We start from the raw sequence: 21,043 nt of genomic DNA, 5'->3' as shown, positions 1-21,043 counted from the left end.
TGGGATATCAGCCCCCGCTCTTCCCTGAGCAAGAGGAAGAAGTCAGCATATCCTCTGCCCAGATGTTTGTCCGCCGCTGTCGCCGTACCTGGAAGAGAGCCCGGTCCACTCTTCTCAAGACCACCTCCAGGTATCGGCGACAGGCAGACCGCCACTGGGCCCCTGCTCCCCGCTATTGTCTCGGGCAGAGGGTATGGCTGTCCACTTGGGATCTGCCCCTCCGGGTGTAGTCCCGTGAACTTTCCCCCCGCTTTTTCAGACCTTTCCCCATCTATAAAATCCTTAGAATATAAGTATCTAAGTAGAGAGAATGATTTATTTCAGCTTTTATTTATTTCATTACATTCCCAGTGGGTCAGAAGTTTACATACACTCAATTAGTATTTGGTAGCATTGCCTTTAAATTGTTTAACTTGTGTCAAACGTTTCGGGTAGCCTTCCACAAGCTTCCCACAATAAGTTAGGTGAATTTTGGCCCATTCCTCCTGACCGAGCTGGTGTAACTGAGTCAGGTTTGTAGGCCTCCTTGCTCGCACACACTTCTTCAGTTCTGCCCACAATTTCTCTATAGGATTGAGGTCAGGGCTTTGTGGCCACTCCAATACCTTGACTTTGTTGTCCTTAAGCCATTTTGGAAGAATGCTTGGGGTCATTGTCCATTTGGAAGACCCATTTGTAACCAAGCTTTAACTTCCTGACTGATCTGTCTTGAGATGTTGCTTCAACATATCCTCATATTTTTCCTTCCTCATGATGCCATCTATTTTGTGAATTGCATCAGTCCCTCCTGCAGCAAAGCACCCCCACAGCATGATGCTGCCACCCCCGTCCTTCACAGTTGGGATGGTGTTCTTCGGCTTGCAAGCAACCCCCTTTTTCCTCCAAACATAACGATGGTCATTATGGTCAAACAGTTCTATTTTTGTTTCATCAGACCAGAGGACATTTCTCCAAAAAGTATGATCTTTGTCCTCATGTGCAGTTGCAAACCATAGTCTGGCTTTTTTATGGTGGTTTTGGAGCAGTGGCTTCTTCCTTGCTGAGCGGCCTTTCAGGTTATGTCGATATAGGACTTGTTTTACTGTGGATATAGATACTTTTGTACCCGTTTCCTCCAGCATCTTCACAAGGTCCTTTGCTGTTGTTCTGGGATTGATTTGCACTTTTTCGCACCAAAGTACGTTCATCTCTAGGAGACAGAACGCGTCTCCTTCCTGAGCGGTATGACAGCTGCGTGGTCCCATGGTGTTTATACTTGCGTACTATTGTTTGTACAGATGAACGTGGTACCTTCAGGCGTTTGGAAATTGCTCCCAATGATGAACCAGACTTGTGGAGGTCTACAATTATTTTTCTGAGGTCTTGGCTGATTTATTTTGGTTTTCCCATGATGTCAAGCAAAGAGGCACTGAGTTTGAAGGTAGGCCTTGAAATACATCCACAGGTACACCTCCAATTTACTCAAATTATGTCAATTAGCCTATCAGAAGCGTCTAAAGCCATGACATCATTTTCTGGAATTTTCCAAGCTGTTTAAAGGCACAGTCAACTTAGTGTATGTAGACTTCTGACCCACTGGAATTGTGATACAGTGAATTATAAGTGAAATAATCTGTCTGTAAACAATTGTTGGAAAAATGTCTTGTGTCATGCACAAAGTAGATGTCCTAACCGACTTGCTAAAACGATAGTTTGTTAACAAGAAATTTGTGGAGTGGTTGAAAAACAAGTTTTAATGACTCCAACCTAAGTGTATGTAAACTTCCGACTTCAACTGTACATCCCACTTTTCACGTGTCTAGGATTAAACCTCTGTCTCACAGCCCTTTGTCTCCTGTTTCCATTTTTGGTTGAGATGGAGAAGTGAATCCAACATATCAATTATTAATTTGCAGACAAACTGGATATTACATTGTGTTTGGCAGTCAACACAACCAAATATCAACATTTGAAGGAGATGTATCTTCTGCTTGGATAGTTCCGTCTGTGCCACATACTTCGGCTGGCTTTAATTCCAGTTTGTCTACAAATTGACTGACCTAGAGAACTCTTGTTGGTTGGGTCAGGGTGTGAGTTTCAGTTTGAGATCTATGTGATCATATTCTATGTTGGAGATCTAGTATGTGTATGTCTAGGTTTGGCCGGGTGTGATTCCCAATCAGAGGCAGCTGTCGCTCGTTGTCTCTGATTGGGGATCATACTTAGGTAGCCTGGTTGCCTACCTTAGTTGTGGGATCTTGTGTTCCTGATAGGATGTGGTGTTAGCCCTTAGGACCTTCACGGTTACGTTGCTTTTGTTGTTTTGTCGAGTGTTTATTCGTTCTAATAAACATGTACGCATACTACGCTGCACCTTGGTCTGACCGTCTCTCAACGACCGTGACACTAAATCAAATCAAACTTTAAATGCGCTTTAAATAAAGTTTCATTTGATGTAGTCCTATTCTTTAACTTACATTTTTGGTTGAGATGGAGATGTGAATCCACATATAAATTATTACTTTGTAGACAAACTGGAAATAAAGCCAGAATAAATCAGTGGCAAAATATATATCCTTCAAATGTTGATATTTGGTAATATCAATTTGTAATACAGTATATAGCCTAAAGTTAATTTACACTTTAGCAGACGCTCTTATCCAGAGCGACTTATAGTAGTGAGTGGATACATTTTCATATTTTTGTTCTGTACTGGCCCCCTGTGGGAATCGAATACACAACCCTGGCGTTGCAAGCGCAATGCTCTACCAACTGAGCCACACATCTTAATTCTACCATACCAACTAATGTAACAGTATTTATTCAACCTTAATGAGTAACACATCCATGGCCACATTTTGAGGTAACTGTAACTAAATGTCTTCTTACATAATCATAGAAAGCGTGCATGCTCAAGATAGCCTGCAAAGGTCGCTGGTCTGTGGAGATTTTCACAATTGCTATAATAATCTGTGCAGAATCTCCAACAGCCTTGATCACTTGCACAATGAACTTTTATTGTAATCTCAACTGCAATCCAGGTAATTTGGTATTAGATCAAGCACAGTGATAACACATTAAGCTGTTGTATAAATAAACTAAATATCTGACATTGTATTCCCATTTGAACTTCGATGTGCTTTAAAAATGGTTAAAAGTGCAGTGATTACACATTTGGGTGACAACTAAACCAAAAATCGGACAGATTTTCTATTGGAATTTGTTTGCTCTTCTAGATGGTTGAAAGCATAGCAATAACGCATTGGGATTTCAACAAACGTTTGGCTGTCTTTTTGTGTGGGTGAAAATAGGTTGGAATCTCATTGATCAATGTATCTAACAAATATTACCCAATGCTCCACGTTGAAATGACGTGGTGTGCCCAGAGGGTAGGATCCAACATCCTTTACCATTGTGGCCACGGCTGCTAATTAATCAATCAACTTCATGTCGGTTTCATTTCCATCATGCAAACACCTCAATGAACCTCACACATTATAGGAAGAAGAAGGCCTTAGTGAGGTTTATATTATATTGTCAAAATCTAATCTTTTAAATTGCAGTGTATGATGGCCCCTTTATGCAGGGAGTGCAGCACTTTATCCATACCCTGTAAGTGTTAGCTTGATTAACATCACATCACTGGACGACCTTGAGCGCAGGAAATCCCACAGAGTAGGCAAAACTCACCCAGTCCTGTGATTAAACTGCACTAAGAAGTTTGCTGCCTGCCTCTGAACAAAAATCTGGCTGGCTGGCTGGCTGCCTGACTGGTGTATAACATACATGTGACTGGCTTGGCTGCCTGGCTGGCTGGCTGGCTGGCTGGTAGGCTGGCGCTTTGCATGCCTCAATGCCTCAAACTCAGGGTCATTTTGCTGTCAATTGTGTTTTTCGTTGGTTCTTCGTTAATTCATTATTATTTTCTCTTTTGGATCATCGGTACTGTCATACACTGGATTTACTAATAACTATAATCATTGCATATTTATTCATATATAGTGAGCTCCAAAAGTATTGGGACAGTGACACAATGTTATGCTGTTTTGGCTCTGTACTCCAGTACTTTGGTTTTGAAATGATACAATGACTATGGGGTTAAAGTGCAGACTGTCAGCTTTTATTGTAAATATGAATCGAATATGTTTCTAAACACTTCTACATTAATGTGGATGTTACCATGATTACGGATAGTCCTGAATGAAAGTTACAGACGCACAAATATCATACCCCGAAGACATGCTAACCTCTCAACATTACAATAACAGGGGAGATTTCTTTTTTTTGGGGGGTATGATATTTATGCCTCTGTAACTTTCTTGCTCATCATTATTCACGATTCATTCAGGATTATCCGTAATCATGGTAGCATCCATATTAATTCAGAAGAGTTTAGAAACATATTCTATTCTCATTTACAAAGAAAGTGACGCCAAAATGACATAATACATTATTTACCATTCATTTCTATTGGGCACAAAATAATCTGAAACACAACCAAAACAAACAGCAAATGCATCCAACAAATTTGTAGTCCCAAGCTTGATGTAGACATTGTGTGCTATGAATATGGGACCAAATACTTAACTTTATACTACTTTAATACACATACAGTATAAGTGAATTTGTTCCAATACTTTTGGTCCTATTTACAAAAAATGATGTAATTTCTAAACGGTTCACCCGATATTAGATGAAAATACCCTCAAATTAAAGCTGACAGTCTGCACTTCAACCTCATAGTCATTGTACCATTTCAAATATCCCAATACCTTTGGAGCTCACTGAGCATGTACGTTCAATATGTTGACTGTGGTTTGGTTGGAATTATGCTGTGTTACTTCTAGGCACTCTGAACAGGAAGGTTATGTTTAGTCCCATACGGCGGCGCACAATTGGCCCAGCGTTGTCCGGGTTTGGCCGGTGTAGGCCGTCATTGTAAATAAGAATTTGTTCATAACTGACTTGCCTAGTTAAATAAAGGTTAAATAAATAAAACAATTTAAAAAAATAAAGTCTTACTTGACCGTTGAACCTTGAGGTACAGCACAGGGATTTCTAGTATCACATATTGTAGTTCTGGCAAAAAACAAAAGCACCCAGCATCGAAGCAATGAAAATGGCTGACTGTTGCACAAAGTGTAGAGCCAAAATGTTGATGAAAAATGGATGGATGCTGCATATGAGAAAGATAGTTTCACAAAAGTAAACCCTAATGAGTTGGAAGGCGTGATACGTTTTTTGCTCGGGTTAAAGTTTGGCAGGTGAATATTGTAGGCAGGGCCAGTGGAGAGGGGTAGAAGGGACAGAAGGGCCAAGGATGCAGGTCTGGTACACAGACAAGTAGCAATGGAGTCCCTTGGATGTAAAGTGGGGTGTCTTGGGAATTGTTTTGACTGAACTACTGTATATTCTAGAAATAACTTACAAGATAGAAAGAGAAGTAAATTACTTGCAAGGCCTTAGGATAGATAAAGGAAACTGTTACCTACTTACCTTTTTCACCTCGTACTTGATGGCCAGTTTGACCCTGCTCAGGAGAGAGCGAAGGCCCTGCCCCGCCTCCTTCTCGGCGGTAACATCTCCATTTAAAATGGCTTCCACTTCCTCCGTGTCCCGACAGAGGTCCAGCACTCCCACTACAAAGTCCTTACACTGCATAGACAGCTTGCGATAGTCATTCTGGATGGAGGTAGAGAAAACACAGGTTAAAGCCAAGACAGCTGCTGTAGACAGGGAAATGCAAGCTCGTCGGCATAAATCTCATTTACAAAGGTAATATGTGACACGAACATAATATAAACTTACAGTGGTATATTTTTCAGTGAGAAAACAACTCCTTTTCTCAGAAAACCCTTTTAGCATTCCCGAGTAACTGAGTACTCCTTGGCTGGACAAAAAGAGCCATAGGCCTACGGTAGTGGTGACCCAATGGGAATATCTGTGTGTAATGATCTCGGCAATAGCTGAACTCACAAGAGCAGTGTTGTATATGCACATTTCATAACATTGTATTATTACTCAAGTAGGAAAATCTGAAATACATTTACATATTAATACTGTGCAGTGTACAAGGGGGAGGTAAGGTCATGGCCGCGGGAAGATGTTTTGGGGAGGTGCTGAGGAGTATTTTCTCTGCTCATAAAGGAATAATAAAGGCCTAGTTCACAAATATTGTGGATTATTATATTTAAAAAATATATAAATTAAAAAATATATAAAAAATACCCTACTTCCTACTGCTATGGGTCAGGTAATGTAATTGTTATCTGAGCGCATCCGCAATTTTATTCCCGTTTATTACCACAAATAGGCCTAATTCCAATAAACTTGTGGGTCCACTGATAATAGTCTAGTCCTATGCTAAATGACATCTCTGTGTTTTGATATAATTACTGTGCTTGCCAGGTGACCAGATTGACTGCATCCAGCACAGTATTAAAAAAGTATGCCCTTAGCATTACTTAGTATCATATTTAAGCTGTTAATTGAACTTCTGATCAACTATCGCTAGCTTGGATCCCTCTATTTGTTGATTATCTATCCAAAATAAATGTAATATATAGCTACAAGGAAGGAACAAACCATGCATGTTTCAATGGTATAATTCAGATATCAATATAAAATTGTATAATGTTTACACAACTTATATAATAAGTGTTGAGTTGACAACGGAATACATTTGCACATTTCAAATGCATGCAGTCTCATGATAAAACATTAGTTTTTAATGGTTTTGGCACATCTCACTTTGAACCGTCCTTATAACACACTGCCAAGCAGTAGCCTATCCCTTTTAACTAGAAAAGCAAAATAATATGTTTTAAGTGAGAATAGGCATTGGTCTGAAGCCGATAAAGAAAGGGAATTCACATGAGCACCACAATGCCTATTCCACCAATGCTCTGCCAAGGTTTTCCAGCACACAGCTTTGACCTACTACAGTAGCTATGTTGGTATTGTACTTCAAACTATGTGTAGGCAGGTTGCTTAGGATTCAAACCTTCTCAAACAGCCTAATTCATACTCTTAGAGAAGGTGCTTTCACAATAATGTGATTTGTACCGCATACAAGGTAAAGTATTGGACTCTTCACAAACAACAGTAAGACATTATCCCATTACGCTACCTTTTCATGCTTTTTTAAAATTACATGAATGCAAGCTTTGTTTTTATACTTACAAGACCATAAGGCTTGATTGAGCTACTTTGTCTTATAGTAATGTGGTGCATGTATGTACTTCCTTAAACATTTATTTAAGCAACGCTTGTCATTGATTTTTTTTTCATGTTGGGCAGTAGGTGCCCAACATCACAACAGGTGGTGTGTTGGACACAGTAGCTCAGACAAGTAGAGCCTGTCTGCATTCCTGATTCCTGTAACTGTTAGCTTACGTGTGTAATATTGTGTAATATTTAATTAAGCTCAGAATCACTTGTGTTTCAAACATGGTCCTGTTTTATCAATTGCTGTGCTGATCAATGGACAGTTCATTACCTCTGTCAAAATAATGTGTAGCTTAAAGTAATGTTTGTATTGTATTTCTTGTTGCAATAAAGATGGTGACGCAACAATACTACACATTTACAGGCTTATATTTAAAAATACATCAAGTAACTTAAAGTAATGATGGACTGTCATTTCTCTTTGCTTATTTGAGCTGTTCTTGACATAATATGGACTTGCTCTTTTACCAAATAGGGCTATATTCTGTATGCCACCCCTACCTTGTCACAACACAACTGATTGGCCCAAATGCATTAACAAGGAAAGAAATTCCACAAATTGTCATGTACGTTAAGGAACGGGACGGACCAAGGTGCAGCGTGAAAGGCGTACATGTTTATTAAAGAATAAACACACGACACAGTAACCAAAATAACAAAACTTAACCGTGACGGTCCATTTTGCTACGGCTGGCCATGCTTTCCACCTGGCTACCACTACCCCGGCCACCAGCTCTGCACCCTCCGCTGCAACTTGCCCATGCCCCCCCCGCTTCTCCTTCACACAAATCTAGACAGCTGATGTTCTGAAAGAGCTGCAAAATCTGGACCCCTACAAATCATCTGGGCTAGACAATCTGGACCCTTTCTATCTAAAACTAGCCGCCGAAATTGTCGCAACCCCTATTACTAGCCTGTTCAACCTCTCTTTCGTAACGTCTGAGATCCCCAGAGATTGAAACGCTGCCGCGGTCATCCCCCTCTTCAAAGGGGGTGACACTCTAGATCCAAACTGTTACAGACCCATATCCATCCTGCCCTGCCTTTCAAAAGTTTTTGAAAGCCAAGTCAACAAACAGATCACCGACCATTTCGAATCCCACCGTACCTTCTCCGCTATGCAATCCGGTTTCCGAGCTGGTCATGGGTGCACTTCAGCCACGCTCAAGGTCCTAAACGATATTATAACCGCGATCGATAATAGACAGTACTGTGCAGCCGTTTTCATTGACCTGGCCAAGGCTTTCGACTCTGTCAACCACCGCATTCTTATTGGCAGACTAAATAGCCTTGGTTTCTCAAATGACTGCCTCTCCTGGTTCACCAACTACTTCTCAGATAGAGTTCAATGTGTCAAATCGGAGGGCCTGTTGTCTGGACCTATGGCAGTCTCTATGGGGTGCCACAGGGTTCAATTCTTGGGCCGACTCTTTTCTCTGTGTATATCAATGACGTCGCTCTTGCTGCTGGTGACTCTCAGATCCACCTCTACGCAGACGACACCATTTTGTATACATCTGGCCCTTCATTGGACACTGTGTTAACAAACCTCCAAACGAGCTTCAATTCCATACAACACTCCTTCAGTAGCCTCCAACTGCTCTTAAACACTAGTAAAACTAAATGCATGCTCTTCAACCGAACGCTGCTTGCACCCGCCCACCCGACTAGAATCACTACACTCGACGGGTCTGACCTAGAGTATGTGGACAACTACAAATATCTAGGTGTCTGGTTAGACTGTAAACTCTCCTTCCAGACTCACATTAAGAATCTCCAATCCAAAGTTAAATCTAGAATCGGTTTCCTATTTCGCAACAAAGCCTCCTTCACTCATGCTGCCAAACATGCCCTCGTAAAACTGACTATCCTACCGATCCTTGACTTCGGCGATGTCATTTACAAAATAGCCTCCAACATCTACTCAGCAAATTGGATGTAGTCTATCACAGTGCCATCCGTTTTGTCTCCAAAGCCCCATATAATACCCACCACTGTGACCTGTACGCTCTTGTTGGCTGGTCCTCACTACATATTCGTCGCCAAACCCACTGGCTCCAGGCCATCTATAAATCACTGCTAGGCAAATCCCCGCCTTATCTTAGCTCATTGGTCACCATAGCAACACCCACCCGTAGTCTGAGCTCCAGCGGGTATATCTCACTGGTCATCCCCAAAGCCAACACCTCCTTTGGCCGCAATTCCTTCCAGTTCTCTGCTGCCAATGACTGGAACAAATTGCAAAAATCTCTGAAGCTGGAGACACTTATCTCCCTCACTAACTTTAAGCATCAGTTGTCAGAGCACCTTACCGATCACTGTACCTGTACACAGCCCATCTGAAATTAGCCCGCCCAACTACCTCATCCCTATATTGTTATTTATTTTGCTCATTTTTACCCCAGTATCTCTATTTGCACATCATCTCTTGCACATCTATCATTCCAGTGTTAATACTAATTGTAATTATTTTGCACTATAGCCTATTTTATTGCCTTACCTCCATAACTTGCTAAATTTGCACACACTGTATATATATGTATTTCTGTTGTATTATTTATTTATTTTTGACTTTGTTTTGTTTTACCCCATATGTAACTCTGTGTTGTTGTTTTTATCGCACTGCTTTGCTTTATCTTGGCCAGGTCGCAGTTGTAAATGAGAACTTGTTCTCAACTGGTTTACCTGGTTAAATAAAGGTGAAATAAAAAATAAATAAAAAAAAAGGCTAACACACAAGCCTAAAACAGGAACACAACAAAAACCCACAACACAGGCAGGAAAACTGGCTGCCTAAGTATGATCCCCAATCGAGCGACCGCTGCCTCTGATTCGGAACCACACCCGGCCAAACATAGAAATACAAACCTAGAAATTCACACCCTGACCAAACTAGCTAGAGTTCTATAGGCCAGGGCGTGACAAAAATAAACTTTTAAGAAGGCACACCTGTTAATTGAAATGCATTCCAGATGACTACCTCATGAAGCTGGTTGAGAGAATGCCAAGAATGTGCAAAGCTGTCATCAAGGCAAAGGGTGGCTATTTGAAGAATCTCAAATCTAAAATATATTTTGATTTGTTTAACACTTTTTTGGTTACTATATTATTCCATATGTGTTATTTCATAGTTTTGATGTCTTCACTATTATTCTACAATGTAGATAATGAAAAACCCTGGAATGAGTAGGTGTGTCAAACCTTTTGACTGGTACTGTATATACTTCGGAAAGTATTCAGACCCCTTGAATTTTTCCACATTTTGTTACGTTACAGCCTTATTCTAAAATGGATTAAATACAACAATTTCCTCAGCAATCTACACACAATACCCCATAATGACAAAGCGCAAACAGCTTCTTCTTTTTTTTTGCATAAGTATTCAGACTCATTGCTATGAGACTTGAAATTGAGCTCAGGTGCATCCTGTTTCCATTGATCGTCCTTGAGATGTTTCTACAACTTGATTGGAGTCCACCTGTGGTAAATTCAATTGATTGAACATGATTTAGAAAGGCACACACCTGTCTATATAAGGTCCCACAGTTGACAGTGCATGTCAGAGCAAAAACCAAGCCATGAGGTTGAAGAAATTGTCCGTAGAGCTCCGAGACAGGATTGTGTCGAGGCACAGATCTGGGGAAGGGAACCAAAAAATGTCTGCAGCATTGAAGGTCCCATATAATACAGTGGCCTCCATCACTCTTAAATGGGAGATGTTTGGAACCACCAAGACTCTTCCTAGAGCTGGCCGCCCGGCCAAACGGGGGAGAAGGGCCTTGGTAAGGGAGGTGACCAAGAACCAGATGGTCACTCTGACAGAGCTCCAGAGTTCCTCTGTGGAGATGGGAGAACCTTCCAGAAGGACAACCATCTCAGCAGCACACCAACAATTAGGCCTTTATGGTAGAGTGGCCAGACGGAAGCAGTAAAAGGCACATGACAGCCCGCTTGGAGCTTGGCGAAAGACAGCTAAAGGTCTCTCAGACCATGAGAAACAAGATTCTCTGGTCTGATGAAACCAAGATGCCAAGCGTCACGTCTGGAGGAAACCTGGCACCATCCCTACGGTGAAGCATGGTGGTGGTATTATCATGCTGTAGGGATGTTTTTCAGCGGCAGGGACACTAGTCAGGATCGAGGGAAAGCTCCAGAGCGCTCGCGACCTCAGACTGGGGCAAAGGTTCACCTTCCAACAGGACAACGACCCCAAGCACACAGCCAAGACAACGCAGGAGAGGCTTCAGGACAAGTCTCTGAATATCCTTGAGTGGCCCAGCCAGAGCCCGGACATCTCTGGAGAGACCTGAAAATAGCTGTGCAGCGATGCTCCTCATCCAACCTGACAGAGCTTGAGAGGATCTGCAAAGAAGAATGGGAGAAACTCCCCAAATACAGGTGTGCCAAGCTTGTAGTGTAATACCCAAGAAGACTTGAGGCTGTAATCGCTGCCAAAGGTGCTTCAACAAAGTACTGAGTAAAGGGTCTGACTACATATGTAAATGTGATATTTCTGTTTATTTTTTTTATTTTTTTATCCAACATTTCTAAAAAGCTTTTTTTGCTTTGTCATTATGGAGTATTGTGTGTAGATTGATGAGGGGAAAAAACTATTTCATCCATTTTAGAATAAGGCTGTAACGTAACAAAATGAAGAAAAAGTGAAGGGTTTGAACACTTTCCGAATGCACTGTTTATACACTGCTCAAAAAAATTAAGGGAACACTAAAATAACACATCCTAGATCTGAATGAATGAAATAATCTTATGAAATATTTTTTTCTTTACATAGTTGAATGTGCTGACAACAAAATCACACAAAAATTATCAATGGAAATCAAATTTATCAACCCATGGAGGTCTGGATTTGGAGTCACCCTCAAAATTAAAGTGGAAAACCACACTACAGGCTGATCCAACTTTGATGTAATGTCCTTAAAACAAGTCAAAATTAGGCTCAGTAGTGTGTGTGGCCGCCACGTGCCTGTAAACGCCTGGGCATGCTGCTGATGAGGTGGCGGATGGTCTCCTGAGGGATCTCCTCCCAGACCTGGACTAAAGCATCCGCCAACTCCTGGACAGTCTGTGGTGCAACGTGGCGTTGGTGAATGGAGCGAGACATGATGTCCCAGATGTGCTCAATTGGATTCAGGTCTGGGGAACGGGCGGGCCAGTCCATAGCATCAATGCCTTCCTCTTGCAGGAACTGCTGACACACTCCAGCCACATGAGGTCTAGCATTGTCTTGCATTAGGAGGAACCCAGGGCCAACCGCACCAGCATATGGTCTCACAAGGGGTCTGAGGATCTCATCTCGGTACCTAATGGCAGTCAGGCTACCTCTGGCGAGCACATGGAGGGCTGTGCGGCCCCCCAAAGAAATGCCACCCCACACCATGACTGACCCACCGCCAAACCGGTCATGCTGGAGGATGTTGCAGGCAGCAGAACGTTCTCCACGGCGTCTCCAGACTCTGAACCTGCTTTCATCTGTGAAGAGCACAGGGCGCCAGTGGCGAATTTGCCAATCTTGGTGTTCTCTGGCAAATGCCAAACGTCCTGCACGGTGTTGGGCTGTAAGCACAACCCCCACCTGTGGACGTCGGGCCCTCATACCACCCTCATGGAGTCTGTTTCTGACCGCTTGAGGAGACACATGCACATTTGTGGCCTGCTGGAGGCATTTTGCAGGGCTCTGGCAGTGCTCCTCCTGCTTCTCCTTGCACAAAGGCGGAGGTAGCAGTCCTGCTGCTGGGTTGTTGCCCTCCTACGGCCTCCTCCACGTCTCCTGATGTACTGGCCTGTCTCCTGGTAGCGCCTCCATGCTCTGGACGCTACGCTGACAGACACAGCAAACCTTCTTGCCACAGCTCGCATTGATGTGCCATCCTGGATGAGCTGCACTACCTGAGCCACTTGTGTGGGTTGTAGACTCCGTCTCTTGCTACCACTAGAGTGAAAGCACCGCCAGCTTTCAAAAGTGACCAAAACATCAGCCAGGAAGCATAGGAACTGGGAAGTGGTCTGTGGTCACCATCTGCAAAACCAGTCCTTTATTGGGGGTGTCTTGCTAATTGCCTATATTTCCACCTGTTGTCTATTTCATTTGCACAACAGCATGTGAAATTTATTGTCAATCAGTGTTGCTTCCTAAGTGGACAGTTTGATTTCACAGAAGTGTGATTGACTTGGAGTTACATTGTGTTGTTTAAGTGTTCCCTTTATTTTTTTGAGCAGTGTACATTTAGGGACATAGTGTATTTTACAATAGTTATCTTTTGTTTATTTTTAATCCTTCAGCTACCCTCAACCTCTCCCATTTCCATTTGCCATATATTTTTCAACTGTGCTGTGATGTTTCACAAAAGTTCTGAACATTTCTATTCTCATAGTTTCTACAGATTGTAAATGAAAGATCCTTTTTTTTGCTAAAAGTATTATTGTATTATTGTTCGATTGATTATTACTTCTCAAATCACCCAGCAGTGCTATTTGCAGAGTTAGCTCCAGGTAAATGTTGCAATTCTTCAGCCATTCCTGAACCTGCGACCAAAAACAAGCTATAAATGGACAGTATCAAAACAAATGATCTAATGATTCTGTCTCTTCGCAGCACAATCTGCAGAGCTGGGATGGTTGTATCCCCCATATATATAACATTCTATTGGTTGCAAGAATTTTGTATAATAATTTAAATTGAAAAATACTACGTTTTGAATCTGGCGTCATTTTTTGTATCAGTTCATAAACCCTGTGCCATGGAATCGGTACATCGAAAATCTCTTCCCAACTATTTTGCAATCTATATGGTGCAGCTGTAAAATTTTTGGTCCTTTAACCAATTTTGGTCATTAATGCAGGGCCGACAAACAAGTTCCTTACTTTTTTCCCCTTCCACTTGCCTCTTCCATTTTTGCGGTAATGCTGCAATTTGTTGGTTGTAATTTTGGTAGAGCAGACATTTCCATATATTTTTGGTAGCTGCATGTGTGACATATCTCCACCAGTCCTATTTAAGATATACATTGGGGGAAAAAAAGTATTTAGTCAGCCACCAATTGTGCACGTTCTCCCACTTAAAAAGATGAGAGAGGCCTGTAATTTCCATCATAGGTACACGTCAACTATGACAGACAAAATGAGAAAAGAAAATCCAGAAAATCACATTGTAGGATTTTTAATGAATTTATTTGCAAATTATGGTGGAAAATAAGTATTTGGTCACCTACAAACAAGCTAGATTTCTGGCTCTCACAGACCTGTAACTTCTTCTTTAAGAGGCTCCTCTGTCCTCCACTCATTACCTGTATTAATGGCACCTGTTTGAACTTGTTATCAGTATAAAAGACACCTGTCCACAACCTCAAACAGTCACACTCCAAACTCCACTATGGCCAAGACCAAAGAGCTGTCAAAGGACACCAGAAACAAAATTGTAGACCTGCACCAGGCTGGGAAGACTGAATCTGCAATAGGTAAGCAGCTTGGTTTGAAGAAATCAACTGTGGGAGCAATTATTAGGAAATGGAAGACATACAAGACCACTGATAATCTCCCTCGATCTGGGGCTCCATGCAAGATCTCACCCCGTGGGGTCAAAATGATCACAAGAACGGTGAGCAAAAATCCCAGAACCACACGGGGGGACGTAGTGAATGACCTGCAGAGAGCTGGGACCAAAGTATCAAAGCCTACAATCAGTAACACACTATGCCGCCAGGGACTCAAATCCTGCAGTGCCAGACGTGTCCCCCTGCTTCAGCCAGTACATGTCCAGGCCTGTCTGAAGTTTGCTAGAGTGCATTTGGATGATCCAGAAGAGGATTGGGAGAATGTCATATGGTCAGATGAAACCAAAATATAACTTTTTGGTAAAAACTCAACTCGTCGTGTTTGGAGGACAAAGAATGCTGAGTTGCATCCAAAGAACACCATACCTACTGTGAAGCATGGGGGTGGAAACATCATGCTTTGGGGCTGTTTTTCTACAAAGGGACCAGGACGACTGATCCGTGTAAAGGAAAGAATGAATGGGGCCATGTATCGTGAGATTTTGAGTGAAAACCTCCTTCCATCAGCAAGGGCATTGAAGATGAAACGTGGCTGGGTCTTTCAGCATGACAATGATCCCAAACACACCGCCCGGGCAACAAAGGAGTGGCTTCGTAAGAAGCATTTCAAGGTCCTGGAGTGGCCTAGCCAGTCTCCAGATCTCAACCCCATAGAAAATCTTTGGAGGGAGTTGAAAGTCCGTGTTGCCCAGCGACAGCCCCAAAACATCACTGCTCTAGAGGAGATCTGCATGGAGGCATGGGCCAAAATACCAGCAACAGTGTGTGAAAACCTTGTGAAGACTTACAGAAAACATTTGACCTGTGTCATTGCCAACAAAGGGTATATAACAAAGTATTGAGAAACTTTTGTTATTGACCAAATACTTATTTTCCACCATAATTTGCAAATAAATTCATTAAAAATCCTACAATGTGATTTTCTGGATTTTTTTTCCTCATTTTGTCTGTCATAGTTGACGTGTACCTATGATGAAAATTACAGGCCTCTCTCATCTTTTTAAGTGGGAGAACTTGCACAATTGGTGGCTGACTAAATACTTTTTTTCCCCACTGTAATTTACAAAGATTATATATATATTTTTTTTTTTCTTCCCAAAACTATGTTTTTTAAAATAAATTACTATATTTGAGTTTAACCATAAGATTTTTTGTATTATTTGTTCTGTCTTTTCAGGAGGATTAAATTGAAGTTGCAACCAACTTTCTATGGCTTGTTTTAAAAATAGCGATATTTTGGAGATGATTTTGCAAATAACCGAAAGTGAGAGGTTGTAATCTGAATAAAGGGGAAAAGGCCATTCTTGAACATTGGGTGAGATATTCTTACTAATCTGATAGAGAACCAGTTCCTTTAGTGAGAGGTCTAATGCTTTAATATTTAATAATTTCTGCCCTCCGAATTCATATTCATTATATAAATAGGCCCGTTTAATTTTGTCTGGCTTGCCGTTCCAAATAAAATGGAATATATTTTGCTCATAAAATACAAAAAACATGTCGCTAGGTGTAGGCAAGGCCATAAGAAAATAGGTAAACTGGGATATGACTTAAGAGTTAATCAGGGTGTTTTTTCCACAAATAGACAGGTATTTTCCTTTCCATGGTATCAAAATATTATCTATTTTTGCTATCTTTCTATTAAAATTGATTGTAGTGAGATCATTTATTTATTTCGGGATAGGAATACCGAGTATGTCCACATCACTGTCAGACCATTTTATTGGTAAACTACACAGGAATGTAAAGTTGTATTTCTTACTGATCCAATACGTAATATAATACACGTACCATAATTTGGTTGTAATCCAGAGAGGTTATACACATTATCTAGATCCTTTTTGAGGCTGTGGAGGGATCCACATTGTGGATTTAAAATAAAACCTGAATCATCAGTATACAATGACACCTTTATTTTTAAGCCCTGGATTTCTAGTCCCTTGATATTATTGTAACTGATTTTAATAGCTAAAATTTCGATAGCAATAATAAATAGATATGCCGATAGTGGACAGCATTGTTTTACTCCTCTTGAAAGTTTAATACTTTATGAGAAGTACCCATTATTTATAATTTTACACCCAGGGTTACTATACATAACTTTAACCCATTGTATAAGATATTCTCTAAAATTGAAATATTTCAGGCATTTATATATAAATTCCAGTTGTACTTTATCAAAAGCCTTTTCAAAGTCAGCTATGAATAACAGGCCTGGTTTCCTAGATTTTTCATAGTGTTCTATTATTTCCAGTACTTGTCTTATATTATCTCCAATGTATCGTTGATGTAAAAAGCCTGTCTGATTAAGATTAATAATATCCGACAATACCTTTTTAATTGTAAGCCCTATGCATTTTGCTAGTATTTTGCTAGTTATGTTGTGTGTAAGAAAGTATGATCTATTGTGGTGCATGAACCGGCCATCCACGTTAGCTAACATTACGAGCTTACGTTAGCTATGGTTACTTTGCTTACTAAAGTTAATTGGCTATCATAGCAGCCAATGACGTTCGCTAGTTTAATTGTGCATATTTGTTTGTGCTTCGATTACACGCGAGTGTCTAGATCAGCAGTTTACACATGACTTCAGCCTTATGTGAAAAACCTTACTTGGCTAAATATAGCTAGCTAGCTAGCTTTCCTCGCTTGTTGGTTAGCTACCTAGCCAACGTTAGCTCTCATCTGACTAGTACAACATTATGTTAGCTAGCTAGCTAGCTACCCATCTAATCAAAATAAAACCACATTCATTGGCTAGCTACCTTTAGTTGCCTGTTCGTTAGCTAGCTACAGAGGCTAGCTGCTGGATTTTGTACAAGTAAGCTAACGTTAGCTACGTAACGTTAGCTAGTTGGCTACCTAGCTAATCAAAATATCTGTTTGCATTTATTGATTAACCTCAGCTTGAATACCACCATATAGCTAGCTATGTACAGTAGCCTAGGTTTGTTCGCATACACTTCTTATGACTGGTAGCATGGTGCAAGCAGCTGTGTTGTGTCCGAGCAACCAACCCAGTGTTAGAACTCTGAATTTCGGCTAAAAAATATGTTAGCATTGTCAGAAATGCTACAAAAAGGTAGCACCTCGTTGGTTCTTAATGGACAGAAATGAGCACGTGAGAGCGATAAATTATACATTTAATAAAAACTGTTCTACCTACAAACTTAGTCAATCCGTCATTTTTTAAGTCCAATGGTCACTTTATGGACACTATAGTCTCGTTTTAATCTGATGTTTAGAATTTGAACTAGGTATGCTCAAGGAATACTCTTCAAAATCAATTGCTAACGACCCTGTTACAAAATCCAGTATGTGGTTCTCGGTAACGGCCGGACGGCTCTTGACGAAATGCGGGGAGTGTTTTGTGTACCTCCAATCAAGTTGATTTGCTAATTTTCATCGAGATTGGTGTCATATTGGCTTATATATGGTGAATTTAACACTGAGCTACATCCTATCCCTATAATAGGGATAGGTCCCGTCTATAATGGTCATAATTATTTATTGAATAACCGATACTCACGAGACACCACTTTTACTTGAGTTTAGCAAAGTACATTCATTATTGAAATGGAAATAATATTATCTTACAAAAACAATGCAAAACAAATGCAGCTTGGAGTGAAATATAATCAATCACATTGTTGTTTCAACCTCGCTCTAAGAACACAATTAAAGATGCATTAACCCAAACAGTCCCACCGTAACGCCAACCCATTTTAAACATTGTGTGTCTTCTGCATCCGTAGACACCAAACATGTCTGTGTGATTAACGGGGGCTGAGCTAGAGCGGTGTTTGTGAGACAAGGGCAGATCCCGAAGGGGCCCGGGGCAAGGCATTTTTACAAAAACATCTGTAGAATGGTTTGAGCTACACACTATTAAAAGCTATCTATGAAAAGCTGAGACTCTTGCTCTATGACACTCACAACCTACACAAGAGTTGTTAGAAGGTAAAGGGTTCTTCTACATAGAAGATCATAGGAAATCCCAGGACATAGTGTCTATAATACTGTAATAAGCTCACATAGTTGCTGTCACAAACTTCAAAAAGTTGTCACTGAATAATTGGAAGATAGCCCTATTTGGCAAAAAAAGACCAAGTCCATATTATGGCAAGAACAGCTCAAATAAGCAAAGACAAACGACAGTCTATCATTACTTTAAGACATGAAGGTCAGTCAATCAAGAATTTTGAAAGTGCAGTCGCAAAAACCATCAAGCGCTATGATGAAACTGGCTCACATGAGAGTTACACATGGGATAAACAAAACATACAGTCAATAACACAATAGAAAATATATATAAAGTGTGTGCAAATGTAGTAAGTTATGGAGGTAAGGCAATAAATAGGCCATAGTGCAAAATAATTACAATTTAGTATTAACACTGGGGTGATAGATGTGCAGAAGATGATGTGCAAATAGAGATACTGGGGTGCAAATTAGCAAAATAAATAACAATCTGGGGATGAAGTAGTTGGGTGGGCTAATTACAGATGGGCTGTGTACAGGTGCAGTGATCAGTAAGCTGATCTGACAACTGATGCTTAAAGATAGTGAGGGAGATAAGAGTCTCCAGCTTCAGAGATTTGGGGTGGGTGTTGCTATGGTGACCAATGAGCTAAGATAAGGCGGGGATTTGCCTAGCAGAGACTTATAGATGACCTGGAGTCAGTGGGTTTGGCAACGAATATGTAGTGAGGGCCAGCCAACGAGAGCGTACAGGTCACAAAGGTGGGTAGTAAATGGGGCTTTGGTGACAAAACGGATGGCACTGTGATAGACTACATCCAATTTGCTGAGTAGAGTGTTGGAGGCTATTTTTTAAATGACATCGCCGAAGTCAAGGATCGGTAGGATAGTCAGTTTTACGAGGGCATGTTTGGCAGCATGAGTGAAGGAGGCTTTGTTGCGAAATAGGAAGCCGATTTTAGATTTAACTTTGGATTGGAGATGCTTAATGTGAGTCTGCAAGGAGAGTTTACGGTCTAACCAGACACCTAGGTATTTGTAGTTGTCCACATATTCTAAGTCAGACCCGCCGAGAGTAGTGATTCTAGTCGGGTGGGCGGGTGCAAGCAGCGTTCGATTGAAGAGCATGCATTTAGTTTTACTAGCAATTAAGAGCAGTTGGAGGCTACGGAAGGAGTGTTGTATGGCGTTGATGCTCGTTTGGAGGTTTGTTAATACAGTGTCCAATGAAGGGCCAGATGTATACAAAATGGTGTCCTCTGCGTAGAGGTGGATCTGAGAGTCACCAGCAGCAAGAGCGACATTATTGATATACACAGAGAATAGAGTCGGCCCGAGAATTGAACCCTGTGGCACCCCCATAGAGACTCCCAGAGGTCCAGACAACAGGCCCTCCGATTTGATACATATAACTCCATCTGATAAGTAGTTGGTGAACCAGGCGAGGCAGTCATTTGAGAAACCAAATGAAGATGGCTGCACAGTACTGTCTTTTATCGATCACGGTTATAATATCGTTTAGGACCTTGAGCGTGGCTGAGGTGCACCCATGACCAGCTCGGAAACCAGATTGCATAGCGGAGAAGGTACGGTGGGATTCGAAATTGTCGGTGATCTGTTTGTTAACTTGGCTTTCAAATACTTTCGAAAGGCAGGGTAGGATGGATATAGGTCTGTAACAGTTTGGATCTAGAGTGTCACCACCTTTGAAGAGGGGGATGACATCGGCAGCTTTCCAATCTTTGGGGATCTAATTTTAGAAAGAAAGGGTCCAGATTGTCTAGCCCAGCAAGGGGCCCCGTGTAGCTCAGTTGGTAGAGCATGGCGCTTGCAATGCCAGGGTTATGGGTTCGATTCCCACGGGGTGCCAGTATAAAAAAATAATAAAAAAAACTCACTAACTGTAAGTCGCTCTAGATAACAGCGTCTGCTAAATGACTAATATGTAAAAAAAATAGTAGGGGTCCAGATTTTGCAGCTATCTGAATTTGGGTAAAGGAGAAGGGGGGGTGGGCATGGGCAAGTTGCAGAGCTGGTGGCTAGGGTAGGGGTTGCCAGGTGGAAAGCATGGCCAGCCGTAGCGAAATTCTCGATTATGGTAGATTTATCAGTGGTGACAGTGTTTCCTAGCCTCAGTGCAGTGGGCAGCTGGGAGGAGGTGCTCTTATTCTCCATGGGCTTTACAGTGTCCCCAAATTTTTGGAGTTAGTGCTACAGGATGCACATTTCTGTTTGAAAAAGCTAGCCTTTGCTTTCCTAACTGATTGTGTATACTGGTTTCTGAC

General features: G+C 41.3%; 1 protein-coding gene across 2 annotated transcripts in view; it reads right to left on the bottom strand.

The window, feature by feature from the left end:
- LOC121535236 (short transient receptor potential channel 3-like) overlaps positions 1-21,043 on the bottom strand; it is a 105,614-nt gene that overhangs the window by 61,202 nt on the left and 23,369 nt on the right. For both annotated transcript variants that reach the window (XM_041842111.2, XM_041842101.2), the window contains one exon: positions 5,476-5,661. In XM_041842111.2, the coding sequence (XP_041698045.2) occupies positions 5,476-5,661 (186 nt within the window). The remainder of the gene's footprint in view (positions 1-5,475; positions 5,662-21,043) is intronic.

The sequence above is a fragment of the Coregonus clupeaformis genome, chromosome 2, assembly GCF_020615455.1.
Source record: "Coregonus clupeaformis isolate EN_2021a chromosome 2, ASM2061545v1, whole genome shotgun sequence".
Lineage (NCBI taxonomy): Eukaryota > Metazoa > Chordata > Actinopteri > Salmoniformes > Salmonidae > Coregonus > Coregonus clupeaformis.
This window is presented reverse-complemented; position numbering and strand designations above follow the sequence as displayed.